The sequence below is a fragment of the Plectropomus leopardus genome, chromosome 10 (assembly GCF_008729295.1).
Source record: "Plectropomus leopardus isolate mb chromosome 10, YSFRI_Pleo_2.0, whole genome shotgun sequence".
Classification (NCBI taxonomy): Eukaryota; Metazoa; Chordata; class Actinopteri; order Perciformes; family Serranidae; genus Plectropomus; species Plectropomus leopardus.
The window spans coordinates 13,604,331-13,623,980 of NC_056472.1; the positions used below are offsets into that span (position 1 = coordinate 13,604,331).

Sequence of the window (19,650 nt, forward strand, 5' to 3'; positions counted from 1 at the left end):
GTTGCATGGTGATACAAATCTCCTTTCCTGTGGGTGAAATGTTGGAAGTTATCCTTTTGACACTGCGTACCCGTCACACACATTGTTTCTTGTGTCGTCCGTCAACAAATACAGTCCTTTTGTCCTAAGCAGATTTTTAATCTGACCTGACCTGAATGTATTCATCTCCAAATGCACAACTCAGCACTTGCTGTTTTTGAAGTGTTTCACCATATGTTGACACTGCGTTTTCATGTACTGTTTTGCACTGTGAAATACTGTAGGTATAAATTCAAGTCTGGAGGCTATCTGTCTCTAAGTGTGAAAAATTCTCATCAACAGAGAACAGACCAAGGCTGTAAAAGTTGAATTGCCTTCAGTAAGGATTTCTATTGCTTATCAGAGCAATGATCTGCATGCAAATGCTTTAAGTGTGACATAATCACTGTGTCTATGCCCAGGTTCTGGTCCATGCTATAACAGAACATGTGGAGGACGCGGGGGTGCACTCAGGAGATGCCACCCTAATGCTACCAACCCAGACGATTAGCCAGGGGGCGCTAGAAAAGGTTCGTACCCCTCAGCGTTCACACGTAAACCATACAAATTATACTTTCATTTTTTTGACGACCTAATTAATATTCCATGGGAAACCTGCAGTTTCAATCAAATGCTGTGTGCATTTTAACCACAATGTACATTATGCATAACATTGCTTCCCATTTGTCTATATAGATATTATGGGATGAAATTGTCCAGGACAAGCCTCATAAATATTTTATCTGTGTGTTCTGTTTTTCATTGCTCTTAGGTTAAGATTGCCACCCAGAAAATTGCGCAAGCATTTGAAATTTCGGGGCCCTTTAACACTCAATTTCTGGTTAAAGGCAATGATGTCATGGTAGGTAATATTTCTCAGGGTATGACTAAATGATAGATCAACATTTTCACACCTGGTTGCAGCAAATGCAATTCACTCACAAACTGAAATCACCTTTTGTTCAGAATTATTTGCAGAGTTGAATGGATTTTATGATCAATGTTGTTTTGATGTTCCAGCTGTAGCACACATACAAGAAATGTGTGTGCTGTACACACTATAGCCATTTGTACAGTATGTTTGTGCAGTGGCAATTTACATATCTGTACTGAGTGTTTATCTTTCAATCAGCTTTAGCCAGTGTGTACATTGATCAGTCTGCAGAAACGGGTCTTTTTTTTGCTTTTTTAAAATGTCAGCATTTGTGTTGTTTAGGTGATAGAGTGTAACCTGCGGGCATCACGCTCCTTCCCTTTTGTTTCTAAAACAATCGGTGTGGACTTCATCAATGTGGCAACCAAAGTGATGGTCGGAGAGCCTTTGGAAGAGGCCAGCCTGCCCTCACTGGAGAGACCCATCATCCCTGTAGACTACGTCGGCATTAAGGTAAGAAGGGAAACTGAAAACTCTTTTGCAAGCCAGGAACTGCATGACTGGCTGTCTTCAATTTTTTTTGTTTTATTTTAATGTAGCTTGTTTATACTGCACAGTGATTGAATGGATGGATGTAGGGATAAAGAAATTAATAAGAACTTAACTGCATTATAAGTGAGAACTTTTCTGACTTGCTACTTAAACACAAGAATGCTTAACAGTAGGCTGCCCTGTGAAATGTATTTATAACAGAGCAAGCTGAGCTTCAATGCGGTCATAAGACCCAGAGATAATAATCACAATAGGCCTCCTCCTCTGAAGACATTCTGACATGTCACAGTGGTCCAAAAGCACAAAAAGGGTTTGCACACTGAAATCAGTTATATTTTCCCCCTTTATTCAGTCTTCATTATCAAAAGTACAAGTGTGAATAGTAAAATAAATTATAGCTGAAGTCCATTCAGGTGATCCAGTTTGAGGGTCTTGTTATAGTCCTTTTTCACAAAAGACATTTTAACTTGTCACTGTAGGGAAAGCACAGGTTTAAATATTCACATAAATGATGGCTGAATTCCATTTAGTAGTTTTAATGTTACATTCCTGGTATTGTGCTGCTGGTTCACCATCACTCTCACTGGAGCACTTGAACAGAGCAGAGCCATTGTTAGTGTTATTAGTAACACCTGTGCCTCTCCTACCATGACATGTCCTGTGAGAAAAGGTGTATGAGAAAGGCCTATTGTGCATGCTTGCTCATTGTCGAGTCTTACTGGGACCGTTAGATGGAAAGGAGCCATCATTAATGTTATTAGTAACACCTGTGCATTTCCTACTTAAGGTGCATTTTTATCAACAGCAAAAACAAAACAAAAAACCCTGAGTGGAAACACCAGAAAATTTAAAAATCTCAAAATATAGCAGAACAGTTTTATTCCTTTTGGCAGCTGAAGAAATTGGTGTATCAATAAGTACAATGGAATCACATTCAGTAAATAAAGGATGAAGTAACATGGCCACTGCAAGCTCTTTTTGTCTTTGGATGGTTTTAGTACTATTATGTGTGCACACAAAGCTGTTACCAGAGCTCTTTTAAGAGCACATAACTGTTCAAAACTGACTATTTCCATTGTTTCTTTGGTATTATACATCCATTGTTTTCCTTTGTTGCATCCTCTTCTTCTGTTGTGGTATAATGGCATCTGACTAGACACTTAGCGCCACTTACTGCATAGCTCAATGAATCAACTCACAATATTCGCATGAATGTAGTCCATGGAAAAGTGAACAAATTTGTCTTTTGCAATTTTTTGAGAATTCCATTGGCTTGGTGTGACAGGGCCCTTACTCTCCAAAAGTGAAGCCTCAGGCTACTAATAAGCTAAGCTGTGTCGTCTTTGGAATGTTCTTTTATTTTGGAAGAAAAAACAAAGTTGCACACTAGATTATGCTCCCATTAAAGTTTAATATAATTATCACTAATGTAATGTTTTGAGCTATGCTCTCCCCATCAGACAAGTTAACAATGTAGACACACACTTTCAAATACTTACCACACCAGGTCACCTTATTTATCCTCGGACTCATGCGCAAATAGACAGGGGTGAAGAAGGAAAAACTAAGGTAGAATAGCTGCGCCCAGTTCAGTCATGAAAACCCTGCTGGTTTTTTCTGGCACCATCTGGGCTAAAATAATGGTGACATTCTTATGTAAACATCACGCATGTAATGTTGAGTTGAGGTCATGACCATATATTGTACAATGATGCAATAGCACAGTTATCATGACAGGTCTAATGATAATAAGTCCTTGTTGTATAGAAGTGACAACTCCTAATAACTATTTCTCTTAACTTCTTACACTCTAGTGCATTAGTCATAGGCGGAAAATTGGTTCCTGTGTAAAGAGCCGTACATGTATGATATCTTAATAGATACTGCAGGTTCTGCTAGAACAGCTTCTATTGAATCACATAACAAAGACAGCAATTACTGCTCCATCCCTCTACCTAGGCATGATCGGGGGAGTAGTAGGTGCTTTCTCATACCGGCTGGGAGGCTTACTTCTTAGATTGGGTATGAGAGAGTTTACGTGTCGCCAGCTGTTCCTTAGCTATTTTTTCCAAAGTAATTTCTCCCTCTAATTACAACAGAGCTGCTGTAACAATGGCTGTAGTTTGGAGCCAATCACGCAGGTATAATCCTCCACTCTTCCCTACCACCTAAAGTTTTCAATTTCTAGTCTGCACAGTGGTGAGGAATATTAATCAGAGCTCTGAATACTCCAGGCACCAGGCTTAAAAGACTTACAGAGTTTACTTGGAGTCTATGATATAGACTTCATATCCTCTGACTAATGTGGGCCTTGCTGGAAACCCTGCAACAATACATGACGATTGTTTAACAAAATAAGTTTCTTCTCTCCTGTTTAACAAGTTATTGCTGCCCCAACATCAGCCCTCCAAGTAAACACACTGTTATGTCTAAAAACAATTATCCAGCCTTAATAGCCTGAAGTGTTTGCCATCAAAATATACCCATCCTTAGCCTTCATCCTCACCGTATCATCACAAGGCACAAGTCGTTGTTATCAAGAAAGACCATCTTCATTTATCTGTCTCATTCCCTTTCACCCTCACTCTGTCGCTCTTGCTGTCTCTTTCCTTTCTCTGCCAGTACCTCATTTGCAGCCATGTTGTTTTCTTTTCACTAACAAGTCCCCATTGTGTAATTTCTGTCTCTATATACAAACTCATAGGAACAATAACACAGTTGTATTTATGACACAGAGTGAAAAGAGGAGCATGAAAACAACATTTGAGGAGAAGGAAGTGGATTTGGTGGTTTCGTGCCAGTCCCCAGTGCACACTTATTGGCTAAAGAAAAATAACTTCCAACTGTTGCATTTTATTTGTCGCTTTGACCATGGCACGCAGGACATTAATGTCACATTTGAGATAGATACATTCTTATGACAATTACTTGAGAGAAAAAAGCTAGAAACATCATACTCGACTAGTATTTCTGTAAACCCGTAAAGGTAAGGAGATCATGGTAATACCATCCAAATGCTACCTTTAAAAAAAGCTCGCTAACATAAATATATATGCTTGTTAATTTGCAGTTTGACTTAATTTATTGTTAATGCATATTTCTACTCAGTCAAATATTTCAGTACTTTTATTTGTGTTACTGATCAGTGTGTGCTATTAGGATATTTCATGTAGTTTTCTCAGCACACACTGCACCTACAGTTTTCTGCCACATATATGCACAAGACATTGCTTCTTCTTTTGGAAGCCATCTGTGACATACACATCAGATATCAGAAACTGTTATAGTTCACAGTCACTCTGATGCATGATATAAAGAATTATCGGAAAATAGAAATAAGAGGTAAGAATGAGTATGATAACAAGTATGCAAACATCTAAAACTATGTGCATTATCCTACCATGTTTAACACTAGCATGTAAAGTAGAAATGTTAAATATGTTTATTATGCTACAATGTACAACACAATGTAAATACATATAAGAATAAGATATATGCACAATATTTGCATATGTTAAATATACATGCAAGATGTATGTAAGTAAGAATACATTAGGATACTGAAAATGAAATTGCACAGAGCTGTACAACTTCATGCCACATGTAAATAGTTCACTATATATAGAACTTTATGCTTTAAATCAATGGATGTATTTTTTATACTTTCAGCCGGCTACTGTACAGTTGGGATGGTAATAGTGAGGTTGCCCTCTCTAGCCACTTTATGTGGATTTCTGAACAGGAAAAGCACTTTAGTTCTCAATTTTCACTCTTTATTTACAACTTCAACATTAGAGCAATACTTTTACTGACTAAAGCTACTACTAGCACCAATGCAAGCATCTGTACTACTATACTCAATATTAAATGGCTTGAAAAAAAATGTGATCAGGACATCCCTACCAAAACATTGGCAACCAAGTATCATTGGCCGTAAAGTTGACAGTAACCATCTAGCAACGTCTTTAGTAATTACCTACGGAAACCAAACCAAATCCCCAGGATTGCCCAACAATACCAACCATTTAGCTGTCCTTAGCACACAGATTCAATGTTTGCTTTTCAGAAAATGCAACCTTGCTTAGGTTTTTTGTAGGATGTCACTGTCATTCAGAAATCTCTAAGTGCCAGTGGAGCTGCAGATTTTTTTTTAGCTGCGACAATAAAGACATTTACGCAGGTGCAACTTCCGACTAGAGCAATGCCCATAGTGAGCAACAATGTGATGTGGAAATGTCTTACTTTATTCATTTCTCTCCTCATTGGAGCTCAGCTGGTACCCCAAGATAATATTGTTCATGTGTTGGAGCTTCACAATTCTACTGTCTCTCAGGAGTGGGCGGTCGGTGTGGGATAGAGAGATGGGGAAGTAGTGTTTGTGTGTGTGTGTTGGTAGGATGTTGTGGTCACAGAGCCGCGGTTATTGTGTGATAATCACATACATTCTGTCCCAGAGACACACCACTGTGTATGGATGACAAACCATTTCAACTGAGACTCATGAGGTTTTCATAATTCTGTTCATGAAGGCTTTGTGTACGGTTTCTCATTTTAGACCATTTAAATCTCCACTGGTGTTAGTGATGCCATTTCTCCTCTTGCTTGTGGTTTTATTTCCACTTCCTTCTTCTTAGTTTTAAGTGTCTGCTGCAGATCTAGTTCTGCATTTGGTTTGGTGGGTAAAACAAAGATCTCTTCTTCATTGGAGTTATGTACAAATCCACTGTTGTTCTCCCACAAGCAAATGTCTTCATGGCACTCTGTATTTCACAAATTCTCCTCTTTTTATTGTAGTTTCTTGTCTCTTTTATTACACTATTAAAAGTTCTCTCTCACTGTTGTTATTCCCTCTCTGTATGTGTTCCTCTCCCTCTTTCATTTTCTTTCTAGGTTACATTCTGCCATTTTATCTATGCATACTTCTCTGTCTTTCTCTGACTCTTTGAACAATGCCACGATAAGCGATGCTGGTTCCCTGTCTGCATTCACCGCTCTTCGTCCCTACTTACATTAGTATGCCAACATTACATTCAGCTGATTAGATAGCCTGCTTCAAGGATGAATCCCTCCCAGTGGCCTTTGCCTCTTTGTGTGTGTGTGTGTGTGTGTGTGTGTGTGTGTGTGTGTGTGTGTGTGTGTGTGTGTGTGTGTGTGTGTGTGTGTGTGTGGGTGGGTGTGTGTGTGTGGGTTGGTGGGTGTGTAAACCACAAAACACCACACCACCTCTTTTTCTCTCTTCAAGGTAATGGAGGTTGTCTGCTTTTAAATGGAGAAAAAAGAATGGCTTCCCACTTGGCTCCCCACAATTTTTAATTTGTCCGTAATACAATAACGAGAAACTACAGTCTTCAGCTCTTGTTAAAATGTTTCATTTTGAAATGAATGTATTAAAGCTTGCCCTTAATCCCTTATTTTAGTATATTATCTTCCCAGTTGTTTTTTTTTAAATAATCTTTTAATGTTAACTTTATTTCTCATGTCTTCATGTTAATTCTTTCAGTTCTGTCCATTTATCACATCTCTCCCTCGCTCCAAAATTCTCATTCACCCTCAGGACAAGTGATTTTGATTTTTTTCTCCATCTTTTTTCTTTCTTCACGGTCTTCTCTTCATCCCCTTCTCTCTCCTCTCCATGTTCCTTCTTCTTTCTCTTCTGGCTCACCCTGCTGTTGCATGCCAGACAGGCTGTTTTAGAATCCTCCTTTCTTTTCTGATTCTCACTTTTAGTCAGTCTTCATCAGCAAAGTATCAATAATTAACTCTTTCTGTGTTATCATCCTTCTCCCCTTTTTACTGATATGGCCATAACATTTCATAGTTTAAAGAGAAATGGTGGCTCGCATGAGTAAAAATGAAATAATGAAGTTTAGTGGAGGGAAAAACACTTTTTGTTAGTTTGTATGAACCTTTATTCATCATTAAATGGACATTATTTGCCATAAGCTTATTATGCAACTGCCACAGGCTTTATTCACCTGTTACATTTTAAGTGAATGCAGGCTTTCTTTCACCATTAGGTGGCAGCAGTGTCATGAAATCCTTAAAATGATTTCAATGAACTGATGGCATTTTAGTGGGAAATTATTCTCTATTGATTGCCATTTGGTGGTATTTATTTGTTTATAAAACATTAATGTTGTAGGTAAATATATTTTTTGTTGTGATTAATCAACTGGAACTAGTATTAAAACAACAGTGACAGCTGAAGTTGAACTGTCATGAAAACTTGGTAAAGTCATCCAACCAACCAATATATTGTGGTAAAGTACTGGTTACAGCCAAACAAGGACATCTCTTTAAAATAAGCAGTGTTCAATAGTGGTCCTTTAGCGCCACACTAGGAAATGTCCTACTGCTTCAAAAGCATGTTGAAACAAATCTCTCCTTTGTTCCCCTCTTTCACCAGGCACCCATGTTCTCCTGGCCACGGCTGAGGGAGGCAGACCCTGTGCTTCGCTGTGAAATGGCCTCCACTGGAGAAGTAAGCTCCTCTGAGACATACAACCCAATTTTTCTGTATTCTGCAATTTTTCATGTAACCCATTTTGTTAACAAGGTACACACACACACACACACACACACACACACACACACACAAAGATAGATATAAAATAAAGGTACACATATTCACCATTAACTAGTTACTTTAGCATCCATATTTGCTCTTTATCAATCATAATAAAACACTTAATACCTTACTCTACATGGAATATTCTTTATCCACTTGGCCGATAATTAAGCTGTACATTAATTACAGTCTTAATATACTTTGCTCAGCATGTGCCCAAAGGTAGTATTTTTGCAGGAATAGTCATAGCCCTCAAAACACTGAATAAATATGGTCTTATGTAATGTAACCGAAAACTTAGTGTTAACATTTGAGTGCCAAAATGCTACTAATATATATGCTAATGATAAATTAGTTTATGGTGAATAAGTGTGCCTTAAAGGGGAACTTCACCAATTTTCAAATTCACACATTTTGATTGTTAAAACTCAAACTTGTGATGTCACAGGGTATAAAGTGTTCACAGACAATGAATTGTTAAAGGTGTTCTAAATGACGTTGAGAGCAGCCAGTAATATTCTCAGTATATGGATACATTTTCTGTTTCAGAACCAAGATTCAAAAGAATAAAGCTCATTTGTGTGTAAAAAAGAAACTAAACATTCAGGTCCACAAAATAAGGCTCCCATTAATGACTTTATACTTGATGACATCACACATTTGAGACTTACTTCTCTGATTTCTGGCTATGAGAGAACAGGTCACATTCCCTAATACTGATTAAACTTAACTAGGAGATACCATATTAGCATTCTTAATTTATGTGGTGTTCCCTTTGTTATTTACTGTTACCTTTGTTGTTGTTGTTTTCTTTTTTGTTTGTTCATTTTGTTTTTTGATTTTTCTCCAATCTAACTTGGGAATTCGGTGGTAACAGTTACTCATGTGTCTATTTGTGTGTTTTATTGCAGGTAGCTTGTTTTGGACCAAACATTTATTCAGCCTTCCTGAAGGCTATGCTCTCCACAGGCTTCAAGCTACCACAGAAGGGCATCCTGATTGGGATTCAGGTAAGACTACAGCCATCTGGAGGTCCACTTGCCTCCTCCTGTTTGTTTCCTTTTGGTGCCTCCTGCCTGCAAGACACCAAATGCATAGTGCTGTCTAAACAGGTGGCATAAATCTTTTAGGCTATCAGCATCTTATAATGACAGCTTTGACACTCCTTAGTTTGTTTAACGCCGACTCACACCTTGAGTCATGCGACGCTAACAACTCTCATGAGTTAAAGACAACAGCACTCAAGTGACTTTGTGTGAATGACCCAGAAAGATTGAGATACTAATCAGTTAGCAAAACTGGAGATGAGTGAATGAGGGAAGTAAACCTAATGCTGTGACACCTGAATGAATAAGAGGAACTACACAGATGTAAAACCCAATCAATAAGCATCCAAACAGTTATCCTCATTATAAAATCTCCCACAGTGAAATATCTCACAAAAACCCGACAAAACTAGTTATATTCTGGACAAAAACGTTCATCTCATTAATCAAATGCTCAGTGAAAAGAAGTCCTAAATAACCATTGCTGGACAAAGTTGCTGCAAAACATTTCTCAGTCATTTCCCAGTCCTCAGCTGCAGAAAAGAAGAAAATGTAAGCCTGAGCACTTTTTAATGACACCACGTCACATGAGTTTTGGTAATTAAGTGTGGCTGCCACCCTGGGTTGCCAAACTGCGAGATTGACTAATGCAGCGTTAACAAAGCACTCACAACACTAGCTGTATAATTGGTCGGGGAACAGGTCCACTTCAAGGCAAGTACCTAGGGGTCACATATGCGCTCTAACAAGGCTGACAAGCAGCAACACTTTGGGCTGACAGATTCAGAACACACAGCAACACAGATATGACGTACCTACAATAGTTTTGAGAAAGTTCGTGGTAGAAGGACAAAAACAGTGTTTGATACATTTTGTGAGGAAATCTGGTGAAAGAAGTCTGTGGCTGCTGGCTTGAGGGTGTTACAATTTCACAGTTTCACACAGGTGGTACTGTAATGTAATGTTTGTATGGGGACTCCCTTGTACTATACAGTTGCCATAATGTCATCATCGTCAGTTCTCCTGATGTGGGTGTATTATTATTTTTCTGCTGACAATGTGCAAATTTCACTAATGCGTTATCATCCGTGCAGCTAAGTATATTCAAGTAGCAAACACAAAAAAAGTTTTTCTATATTTTCTCTTAGCATATATGTCCTATATTGGTAATTTGTCACATATCCTTACTAATGTGACACTGTTTGTCTGTTGATCAGACTCTTTAATAGTTTCTGTTTGCAGCTTGCAGCTCTCTTTGTCTCTTTCTCTTCCCTCCTCTCAATCTCTCTGTCTCTCTTCTCCATTGGTTTAAATTGCCTACAATGGACAGCAGCACTATCCATGGTGTTGAAACAACACATGTAGGCTATCTCGGCCAATAATTTTGTTATTTTGGAATTTTTCTACAGACACATAAGTACAATTTGTCATCCTAATACAAATGTTGTCGTTGTGTCAGTAGGCAGAACAATGGCAGACATAAAAAAAAAAGCAAAATAAACGACAAGTCATGGCCGGGGACATGCAGAGGCATTAGTCAGAACTTCAGAAAGGAATTTGAACATGACAGAGAGATGTAATATCCCAGTTTGTCAGTGCTGTTGCTCTTTCCAAACACACCATTCCAGAGAATGTAATTAATGATTTCCTTATTAACAACTTATTATTTCACCCATGCACTATTATCAAAATGTTGCTGCCACAGCTGGCCTGCTGGCTTGTATTTCAGTTTCGTGTGGTAGGAGTGTTGTGGGGTGGTGTTTTATAGGCAAAGTTATGGCAAAAGCATAAGTCAGTCTCTCTTTCTCCTGCTTGCTTGCTGAGCAAATTGCATATGGAACCCAGACATTGCGGGTGGGCAGTTCTTGTGTGTATAAAATGGAATTCTGCCAGCACGGTTGCACAGTTCTGTGTGTTTTACAGTGGACATTAGTAGATAAACCTTTTGTTTATGCTGCATTTGGCTAAATTTGTAATGCCCTTTGTATTATGGCCCATATGCTTCATTTTGCACAGTTTTCTAACAATCTAACAACAGTCTAACAATTTATCTTCTAGTGGTAGATCATATCACCTATGCAGGAAATAAATTTATGTTTTGACCATCATTTCCTGCAAATTTTTTTTCTTTCACTTTGCCTCTCGGGGCTTCCCTAGTATTTACTTTCTGTGGCATGGAAGCTGAGAGAAGAGCAGGTTTTTGGTGCTAGACAGATTTGTTGCTTTGTTTTATTTAATTTACATTGTACACACTTGATGCATCATATAGACAGAAAGTACTGTAGTAACAGTAAATACAATGTGCTTCTGTTGGGCGTGTACGCGATAAAACTGCTGCCGTTCTGGAAAGTTGACAAGCATCATCCTTGAGAAAGTAGGACAGCGGTGTATCCTTGCAACCTGCATGTTCTGTCTCTCTCCATCACACTCTCCAATTCTCAATGTTTTCCTCTGTCTCTTTAATTAACTATTTTTTTGTACCACCACAGACGCTCTATGTCAAACCTGCAAACCAAATTAGAAACATGTATGTCATATAAGACTTAGTAAAGCAGGCTGCAGAATATACAAAGAATATCAGACCACATCACAATGGTTTTGGTGAGACAGCAGTAATTTTAGCAAGCATATTGTTTACTAAGCTGAAGGGCACTCAGTTTGAGCATAATCAGTTGCAAATTAGTAGCAAAAACTCACAAAAGAGTTTTCAGCACTTTCAGTATGTCTTAGTGGAATCCATTAAGTGGGTCATTTGAGGCTGATGTCTAACAGCATAAATGCATTGATGAAAATGAACGAATGAAATTTTGAATTCTTCCTTTACATCCTGTTTTGTTTGTGTGACAAATATGATTATATGCATATATATATTTAGCAATCGTATCAAATTGGATAATCCCTGTAAAATGGATGTCAAGATATATGTAGGTGGACACAACATCTTTAAAATTTGTACAATTTTATGCAAATAAATATATACTCAGTCAACTAAATGTCACAGTCACATTTAAACAAGTCAGATGAAGTTTGTTGATTTCATTATAAAACCATAAAATATCCTAAAAAGAATAAATAAGTGATAAAAAATAATAATCAGTTACTCCAAAAATAAGTTTATTCATCAAAAAAGGAAAACTGAACACAAACTGAAAAATAACAAATTTTTAATTAGAATTAATGTCACTTTAGCACATGACAATAAAAGGTCGAAATGGCTTAAGGGGTAAATTTCTAAAGCCCTTGGGTGGCCCAATACAAGCCTGCACTGGAATAAACCTCACTGAAAATTGGAGAGAGCGTTAGGAAATTGCTTTTGTCCAGTACTCCTCTTCAAATCAGACAATTTGGCCATAAATACAAAAGGTAAAACTGGAGAAACAGCCTAAATACAGTTGTGCAAAGTGAGTAGAGCTATAACAAAGAAGACAGAACTTTAATTTGAAGTCTTAGACATATGTTTTTTTCAACTAGGGATTGCAAGTTACAGTGTTGACACATTATACCTATCTCTCTACAAGATACCCTTATTATTTCTGCTAATTTCCGTAACACACTGGTGGTCTACAACACATATCAAAACCTCAAAAACTAGACCTCCAGGTGCAAGTTACTGTGGGTAAGCAGGCTGCACTACTATGTTCTCTGTTTTCTTACCTGTTGTAGACCCCCCCAAAAAAGAAAAAAAAAAAAAAACAGCAAATACCCACACTTGATTTGACTAACATTTTCTAAAAACTATTACCAGCACCAAACCCAAATTTACAAAGCAAATGTGGTGAATGCTGCTGTTCAGTTGTATTATACATGAAGTGATAGGAAAAAGAGGCATTAATGCATTCAGTCAATGGAAAGATGAAAAGGGGAGCGAGTGTTGCAAAAGTGCAACTGGAGTTCCTGGTAAGCTTGGAAATGATTCAGCCTGAATTGCAACACATTTTCTGTTTGTTGTCACAGTAAACACATCTACTGTCAGAGAACTTCTGTTTTTTTTTTTGGCTGATTGTTACCAAAAGACAGACGGCAAAACCATGCAAGCAGAGTGAGAGAGAAAAAAGAAACCTTAAAAAAACAAAACAAAAACATAAAAAACAGCACATTGCTCATACTCTGTTTGGGAATCTGTTGATAAGATCCACTAGATATATGTACTGCAATCCATTTTTTGCTCTGCAATGACTGTCATCACATTTTGTATCATGAAATATTTTGCTACAATATTCTGTTACAGCAACTGCAACTGAAAAAACGTGGTAAAAGTAAGGAACACTGCACACTTTTACTAATGCTTTGAAAAGGGGATCAAGAGATAAAGAAAAATCTGAAACTAACTTTAGTTTAATTTCAAAACATGAGCTGTTCGTGATGGACTTTCGCCTACGATTGCTGCCTTTTGGATGAACACAGAAATTAACATGAAAACAGCTCTTTTCTCTGTATTTGACACTGTATTTTGTCTCTTCCCTTCTTTCTGCCTCCCTCCTGCCCAGCATTCGTTCCGACCCAATTTCCTGGCTACAGCCCACCAGCTGAAAGAAGAAGGATTCAAGGTGAGTATTGAGTGCTTGTATGTTTCAAATACTAAAGACCAAAGTTCTCATTAAAATTATTTTCCACTTTGATTTTTAACACGTTGATGAAGCATCCTCCTTCTTATGCTTCTGTCCTCATTAAAGTCTGGGTAAAGCAAAATCAGTAGTTTTTTTCTCAACACTTCATAAAAGTTAGAAAATACCAGTTGAAAACTGCAAAAGACTGAGAATCGTGTAGTAGTGAATGGTAGATTTTGATTGTTTTTCACCATTTCTGTGTCCAGGATTTTTTGAGTGGGGTTAAAAACATGCACAATGACACAATGGGGCCATCCTAAACATAATCACTTCCCCACAAAGAACAAGCCACTGCAAAACAACAGACTCTCGTGAGCAGCTAACTCGGCAGCACAGAAACACACACAACCCGAACCGAAGAACGAGAGAGCCGCTGCACTGCGTCAGACTCTAGTTCATCCAGTAATGACAGCTAATATTAGCACAAAGCACATAACAGTTGGCAGTAAGTGCCAACCGGCTGGGTCGTCAATTTGGGCTAGAACAACTGAAAGGTAAATTAGTGACAGATATTTTGCTGTTTTTCAGTCAGTGTGATTGTTGCATTTAACAGAGTTGTTTAATCATGTATTTATCAGACTGAAAGTGCTTAGAGGGCTTATAGTGAACACACACACACACACACACACACACACACACACACACACACACACACACACACAAACGGGGTGAACTGCTACTAGCTTTAATGTTAGATGTAACCTTAATGTAGTTCCAGCTCCTTCAGTGAACACGCCTCCAGCGACTCAGAGCAGGGAATAGCAATTTTTAAACCTATTTTTTTTATATACTTTGCTTTTTTTGTTTTTTGGCTTTCTGGCTTGGTGGTTAGTAACATTTTTCTGTGATGTGACAAACTCATCACACATTATTTTTGCTTTACCCGGACCCTAAAAGCTTCAACTTACCTCAGACCCCTTAATATTGTTTATGACGTTCTGTAAATGCTGTAATGTTGCATTGTTTCTGTCCTCTAGCTCTATGCTACTGAAGCCACTTCTGGATGGCTGTGTGCCAATGATGTGCCTGCCACACCAGTTGCTTGGCCCAGTAACAAGGAAGGAGACACCAGTTTGCCCAGAATTAAGAGGTTGGGAAATAATTAGTTTGAACAGTGAACCTATGCTTTGATTCTTTTGACATATTCAAGGACACATGGAAAACAACATCAGCTAATGTGAAACTCTTAGCCCAAACTCTTAGGCTAGGACTTGCTTATGGTTTCCTGAGGCAGTGCTTAAGTAATACATAAATTGTAATTCATTAGATTCAAAATCTGGATCTAATATCTAATCAGATACTGCCTTAAGATCTAAGGGCATAGCCCCTTCATTATCTCTGTAATATGCTGACAAGATCAAAGAAAATGTAGCAGACGGAGAAGTCCACAGTCATTGCATTAGCCAGAATTAGGGCTTGGATAGGAGGGATGAGGAAAATCTTTTCAGAGCAGTGTCAAAGCAAGTTTAAGGAAGCATCTTAGTTTTTATTTGCCCATGGCCAACAGTAAAGTAAAAACACATCTACCATGTTTTAATCATTTAAACTAGCTTTAACTGACACTTTAATCAATTACACTGAAAGCGAACTATTGAAGTATCTTATGATACTTGTTCAGTTGTCAAAATACCTTTTTGAAACAATCCAACAACATCAGGTAATGATTCCACAAACAAGTCATGATCATGCTGCAATGAAAGCCATCTGGACCATATGTTTTGAAATGAGCTGGTGAAGAAGAGGATGTAAAGGGAATTAAATAGGCCTAGACCACAACTAAAACACACCTACCCACACGCACGCACATAGACACACACACGCGCACACACAAGGCTGAAAGGCAGGGATCAGCTGTGCAAGGTGGCACAGAGGCCAACTCTTTATAGAGAAGAATATGACCTTTGTTGTTATTATTGTCTGTCCTCCATATTTTCTTTTCCTAATTCAATGCTGTCTGTCAAAGGCCTTCAAATGAAAATATCAACACAGACAGTCATTAGTGTGTGTGTGTGTGTGTGTGTGTGTGTGTTTAAGAGAGTGTGAGAGAGAAAAGCTTTAAGTATTATTTTTTAAGAAATAAGGAAAACTAATTAAGCACTGCTAGAATAAGGGGTAATATTACATTAATTGTCCTTTTTTTGCAAGTTGTTTACAGTATATTGTCATATCCCTGTGACAGAAAAACATTTCAGAAACATGAAAACTAAATCTAATTAAACTTTTTTTTTCTTAGTTCATAAAATAGCAAAAGGTCATGGGTAAGTATGCTGTTCAAAATAGCACAGCAACAACAATATAGTTTGTCATCCAAAATAGCATAAAAGCTTATAGTATGTTGACAAAAATAGTATAAATAGTTACAATTTTTTTCCAGAAATGCATGAAAAACTCAGTGTAGTGTAGTGTGTAGCCAGTAAAAGTCAGAGTTAGTATGTCATCCAAAACAGCATTAAAATGTTATCGTATAGTATGTCGTCCAAAATGGCATACAGGTTCATAGTGTAGTACATAGTTCAAAATAGCAAATAAAAATCCTACTATAGTAGGTCATACAAAATAGGTAGAAGGTAGAAGGTAGATTTATTAATAATTTTTTAAACAAAGTTTAAATTTCATTTGTTCCTGCTGCATCGTTGGAGGTGAAGGATGAGAGCATGAAAACAGTCATAGTACAGTTAGTCATCGAATTAGAATAAAAAGGAAAAACAATAGAATGTTGTTTAAAATAAAATAATAAAATCATAGTATAGTATGTCTTTCTGAAGTACCAGTTTTCTAGAAGGAGCTCGTGAGAGTCATTAGGACACAATTGTATGGAATGCAAAACCAGATCTGACATTTTCTAAAAGCTGCAAAGAGCTGCATATTTTCATGTTGATTCTGAATGGGATTAACAGTTCAAACAAGTCAAATTACAGGAAAGTGTTTAAGTTAATTGTATTATCCCAAATATTTTATTGGGTGTAATATTACATTTAATTAATTTACACTTTTTTTTTTTTTTTGATAGACTCATCAGCGAGGGCCATATTGACCTTGTAGTCAACTTGCCCAACAACAACACGCGCCACCTGACGGATAACTTCCTCATCCGCAGAATGGCTGTTGACCACGGTGTTCCTCTCATCACCAACTATCAGGTCAGTAAATGTCACACTATCAGTGACTGTGGGATAACTTACTTTTGCATACATATGTCTGACTCTCTCACATGATGGGCTCTAACTAAATGGGCCTCATTAACCAAAATCTTAAGTTCTTTTCTTAAATTTGCTTTTAAGAAAGGTAGGGTAAATGCCCCGCAAAATCTCATAAATGGGCAGAAGACTGCACGTCCATGTCACACACAGAAACTGAAGGAGAAGAAAAGTTGAGAGAATTAAGTAGCATCAGTGTTACTTAATTCAGCTAATTTAAATTAATGTTCTCAGGTAGATGTCCTGTAGGAAGGTAAAAAGCTGTCATAAAGTCAACCATAAAGATGCATGTGATGTTAAAGATATGCGTTAATCACCCACCTGCCCTGCAAACGTCAGACGTTATGCATTACAGTAGCACATCTGTCGAGACTAATGATTGAGCCGAGCGCCACGGCGCTTTGTGCATGTCTGTGTGTGATGAGAGAGAGTGACACTGAGAAGGTGAAGAGAGAATAGACGTAATGCAACATCACGCAATGTTTTTTTCAAGTTAATAATAACATACCCAGAAGTCTTTGCCACTTTTTGACCCACCTGAGCCACCTGCTGTAGTTTCCAGCATGATCAATCAGTAATTATTATATGGCATGATTCCCAATAACATCCTTATGTGAAGTAGTGTAGTGTTGAATTTAAAAGACCAAAATGCATTTTGTGAAATAACGAAAATAATATAGAGATATTAGACTTGATAAAGAATATTATCGTAATTTAAATCCTATATTATACGACAGTAAAATTGGAGAAAACGCTATAACCAATTATTCTGCGCACACGTCAGCACAAAATAAATAAAATCTAAAATCTTAAAAAGGGAATAATGGGTGAATGTCAGAATATATAGAATAGTGGGTTTTAAGAAGAAATTTCCTCTTAGGAGCAGTTGGTGAATAAAGCGCATTGTTTTTTTTCTGTGTTTATTAGGTAGTGAAGCTTTTTGCCGAGGCTATACGTCATGCGGGTGAGCTCGACACTACCAGCCTCTTCCACTACCGGAAGAAAGAAAGCCAGCAACGAGGGGCTAACCAGCAGGGCTAAAGCTTCCTTTCATTCCCTTTGGATTCCCTTGGGAGCAACTGTTATTAATAAGGTTTTGTAAACATTTCTTCTGTTTTACTATCCTGTTGTTTAAAGAGGGAGCAGTGTTATGTAGCGGTATGAGTTACAGTCTGACTAAAACACAATAATTAATGATGTTGATGCATCATGACAAATTTGATGCCACTGTTCAATAAGACACCTTCTCAAGAGCTTTACAGGTTGTAACTAATGGTTTTTATTACTTTTAGATTCACTAATGTTTTACAGTTAAGTTACAAACCATGAACAAACAACCTCTGGGTTGACAGGTTGTTTAAAATTTCTGGTTGGTGTTTATGCTCCAGTAGGACACATGCTTATAACTCTTGATAAGTAAGAATTAAGGGTTTTTACAGTAAATCAAGTCTGGCATTGGAGGTATTAAGAAGCTCTTGAAAGTAATAGATTGTGGATCTGGTTTTTCCAGAAGGTCAGCATTTAAACAGACCTCCTAAACAACTAAAAAGACAAAATGCTGAAAGAGAATTAATCCCAGCCAAAGGAATGTTCGCAACCTGCCAGTCCAAAAGTTGCTCTCTGTAAATTTGATGCAGTGACATTTTTCCAACTTCTCCCTGTGCTGATTTTAAAATCAATGGCTGGACCAGATTTCTATTCATTTGGTCTCATTTATGCGTTTTTGTATTAGACTTCAAATGATGATGAAAATGTACTATATAGTAAACATGTACTATATGCATGACTTTTAAACAGCTAAATAAGGTAGCTGTAATGAATATTTAATGTAATGTTAGAAGGATAAGAACTTTTATTTTTTAAGAGGTCCAGCCTGAAATCCCAAGCTTTTAAGTCTGAGCTTGATGACAACTGATCTGTTTATATATTTGGATTTGTGTGTAAATACTTAATGTTTCAAACTGAATCTGTGTTTGAACCTGCAAACATCAAACTCTTAAGCGCATGCAACTATACCCTGTATAGCAATAATCCCCCGCATACATTTCTCTTACATTTTGTTGTTGTTCTGTTCATGTTTGTGGTGTGTAAGAATCCAATGAAACACAAAGTCTGATCTAACCTGATCTCTGCCTGCGTGTGTATTGTTTGCATTGGACATGCAATAAAATCAGCAAGCTTTCCCTTTCACACCACAGCCACTGCTTTACGCAGACAACAAGAGATTATCACTGTTACACACCATTGTTACAAGTCAAAGAGCAGTTTGGTACAAGAGGTTAATAAAAATTATAGCATACTGAACCTAAGACAGATAAGAAATTCTTGTTTTAGGGTTTCTATCAGTAAAGCCTGTAACGCCATAAGCATAAATTAAAAAATTCCAACAATAGCACAACCCTCAAAAACAGCTGAATCCCACAGAAACGTTGGGTAACATTAAAGAAGTATTTCACTGTTGAGAAGATCGTCTTTCCATAAAAAACGTTGTCTGTGCAGCAGGAAGATGCAAATACTTTTTAACTTGGTGCTACATGACCACACAAATAGACAAAAAGAGGTACAAAACCCACAACAACTACAGAGCACCGTGCTGCGCTGGACCAATGAATGCTCCAGATGGGAGATGATAAAATGCAAGCTGCTCGTCCAAAAAACAATATGATGGACAGCTGGAAACAATCTGGCATTACAGTTAAAAATATGGATAAATAAGCTTCTAAAAACATGTTGGTTAAAAAAATAGGCAACTCAGTAACAGAATCATGGTTGATATTTGATCAGTTCT

The 19,650-nt window shown here is 37.5% G+C and overlaps 1 protein-coding gene across 1 annotated transcript in view; it reads left to right on the forward strand.

The window, feature by feature from the left end:
- cps1 (carbamoyl-phosphate synthase 1, mitochondrial) overlaps window positions 1-18,978 on the forward strand; it is a 63,448-nt gene extending 44,470 nt beyond the window's left edge. The window contains exons 30-38 of the mRNA XM_042495093.1: window positions 441-548; window positions 791-880; window positions 1,235-1,405; window positions 7,851-7,925; window positions 8,924-9,022; window positions 13,546-13,605; window positions 14,643-14,755; window positions 16,676-16,805; window positions 17,790-18,978. Of these exons, the coding sequence (XP_042351027.1) occupies window positions 441-548; window positions 791-880; window positions 1,235-1,405; window positions 7,851-7,925; window positions 8,924-9,022; window positions 13,546-13,605; window positions 14,643-14,755; window positions 16,676-16,805; window positions 17,790-17,903 (960 nt within the window). The 3' untranslated portion in view covers window positions 17,904-18,978. The remainder of the gene's footprint in view (window positions 1-440; window positions 549-790; window positions 881-1,234; window positions 1,406-7,850; window positions 7,926-8,923; window positions 9,023-13,545; window positions 13,606-14,642; window positions 14,756-16,675; window positions 16,806-17,789) is intronic.
- Window positions 18,979-19,650: the final 672 nt, after the last annotated feature.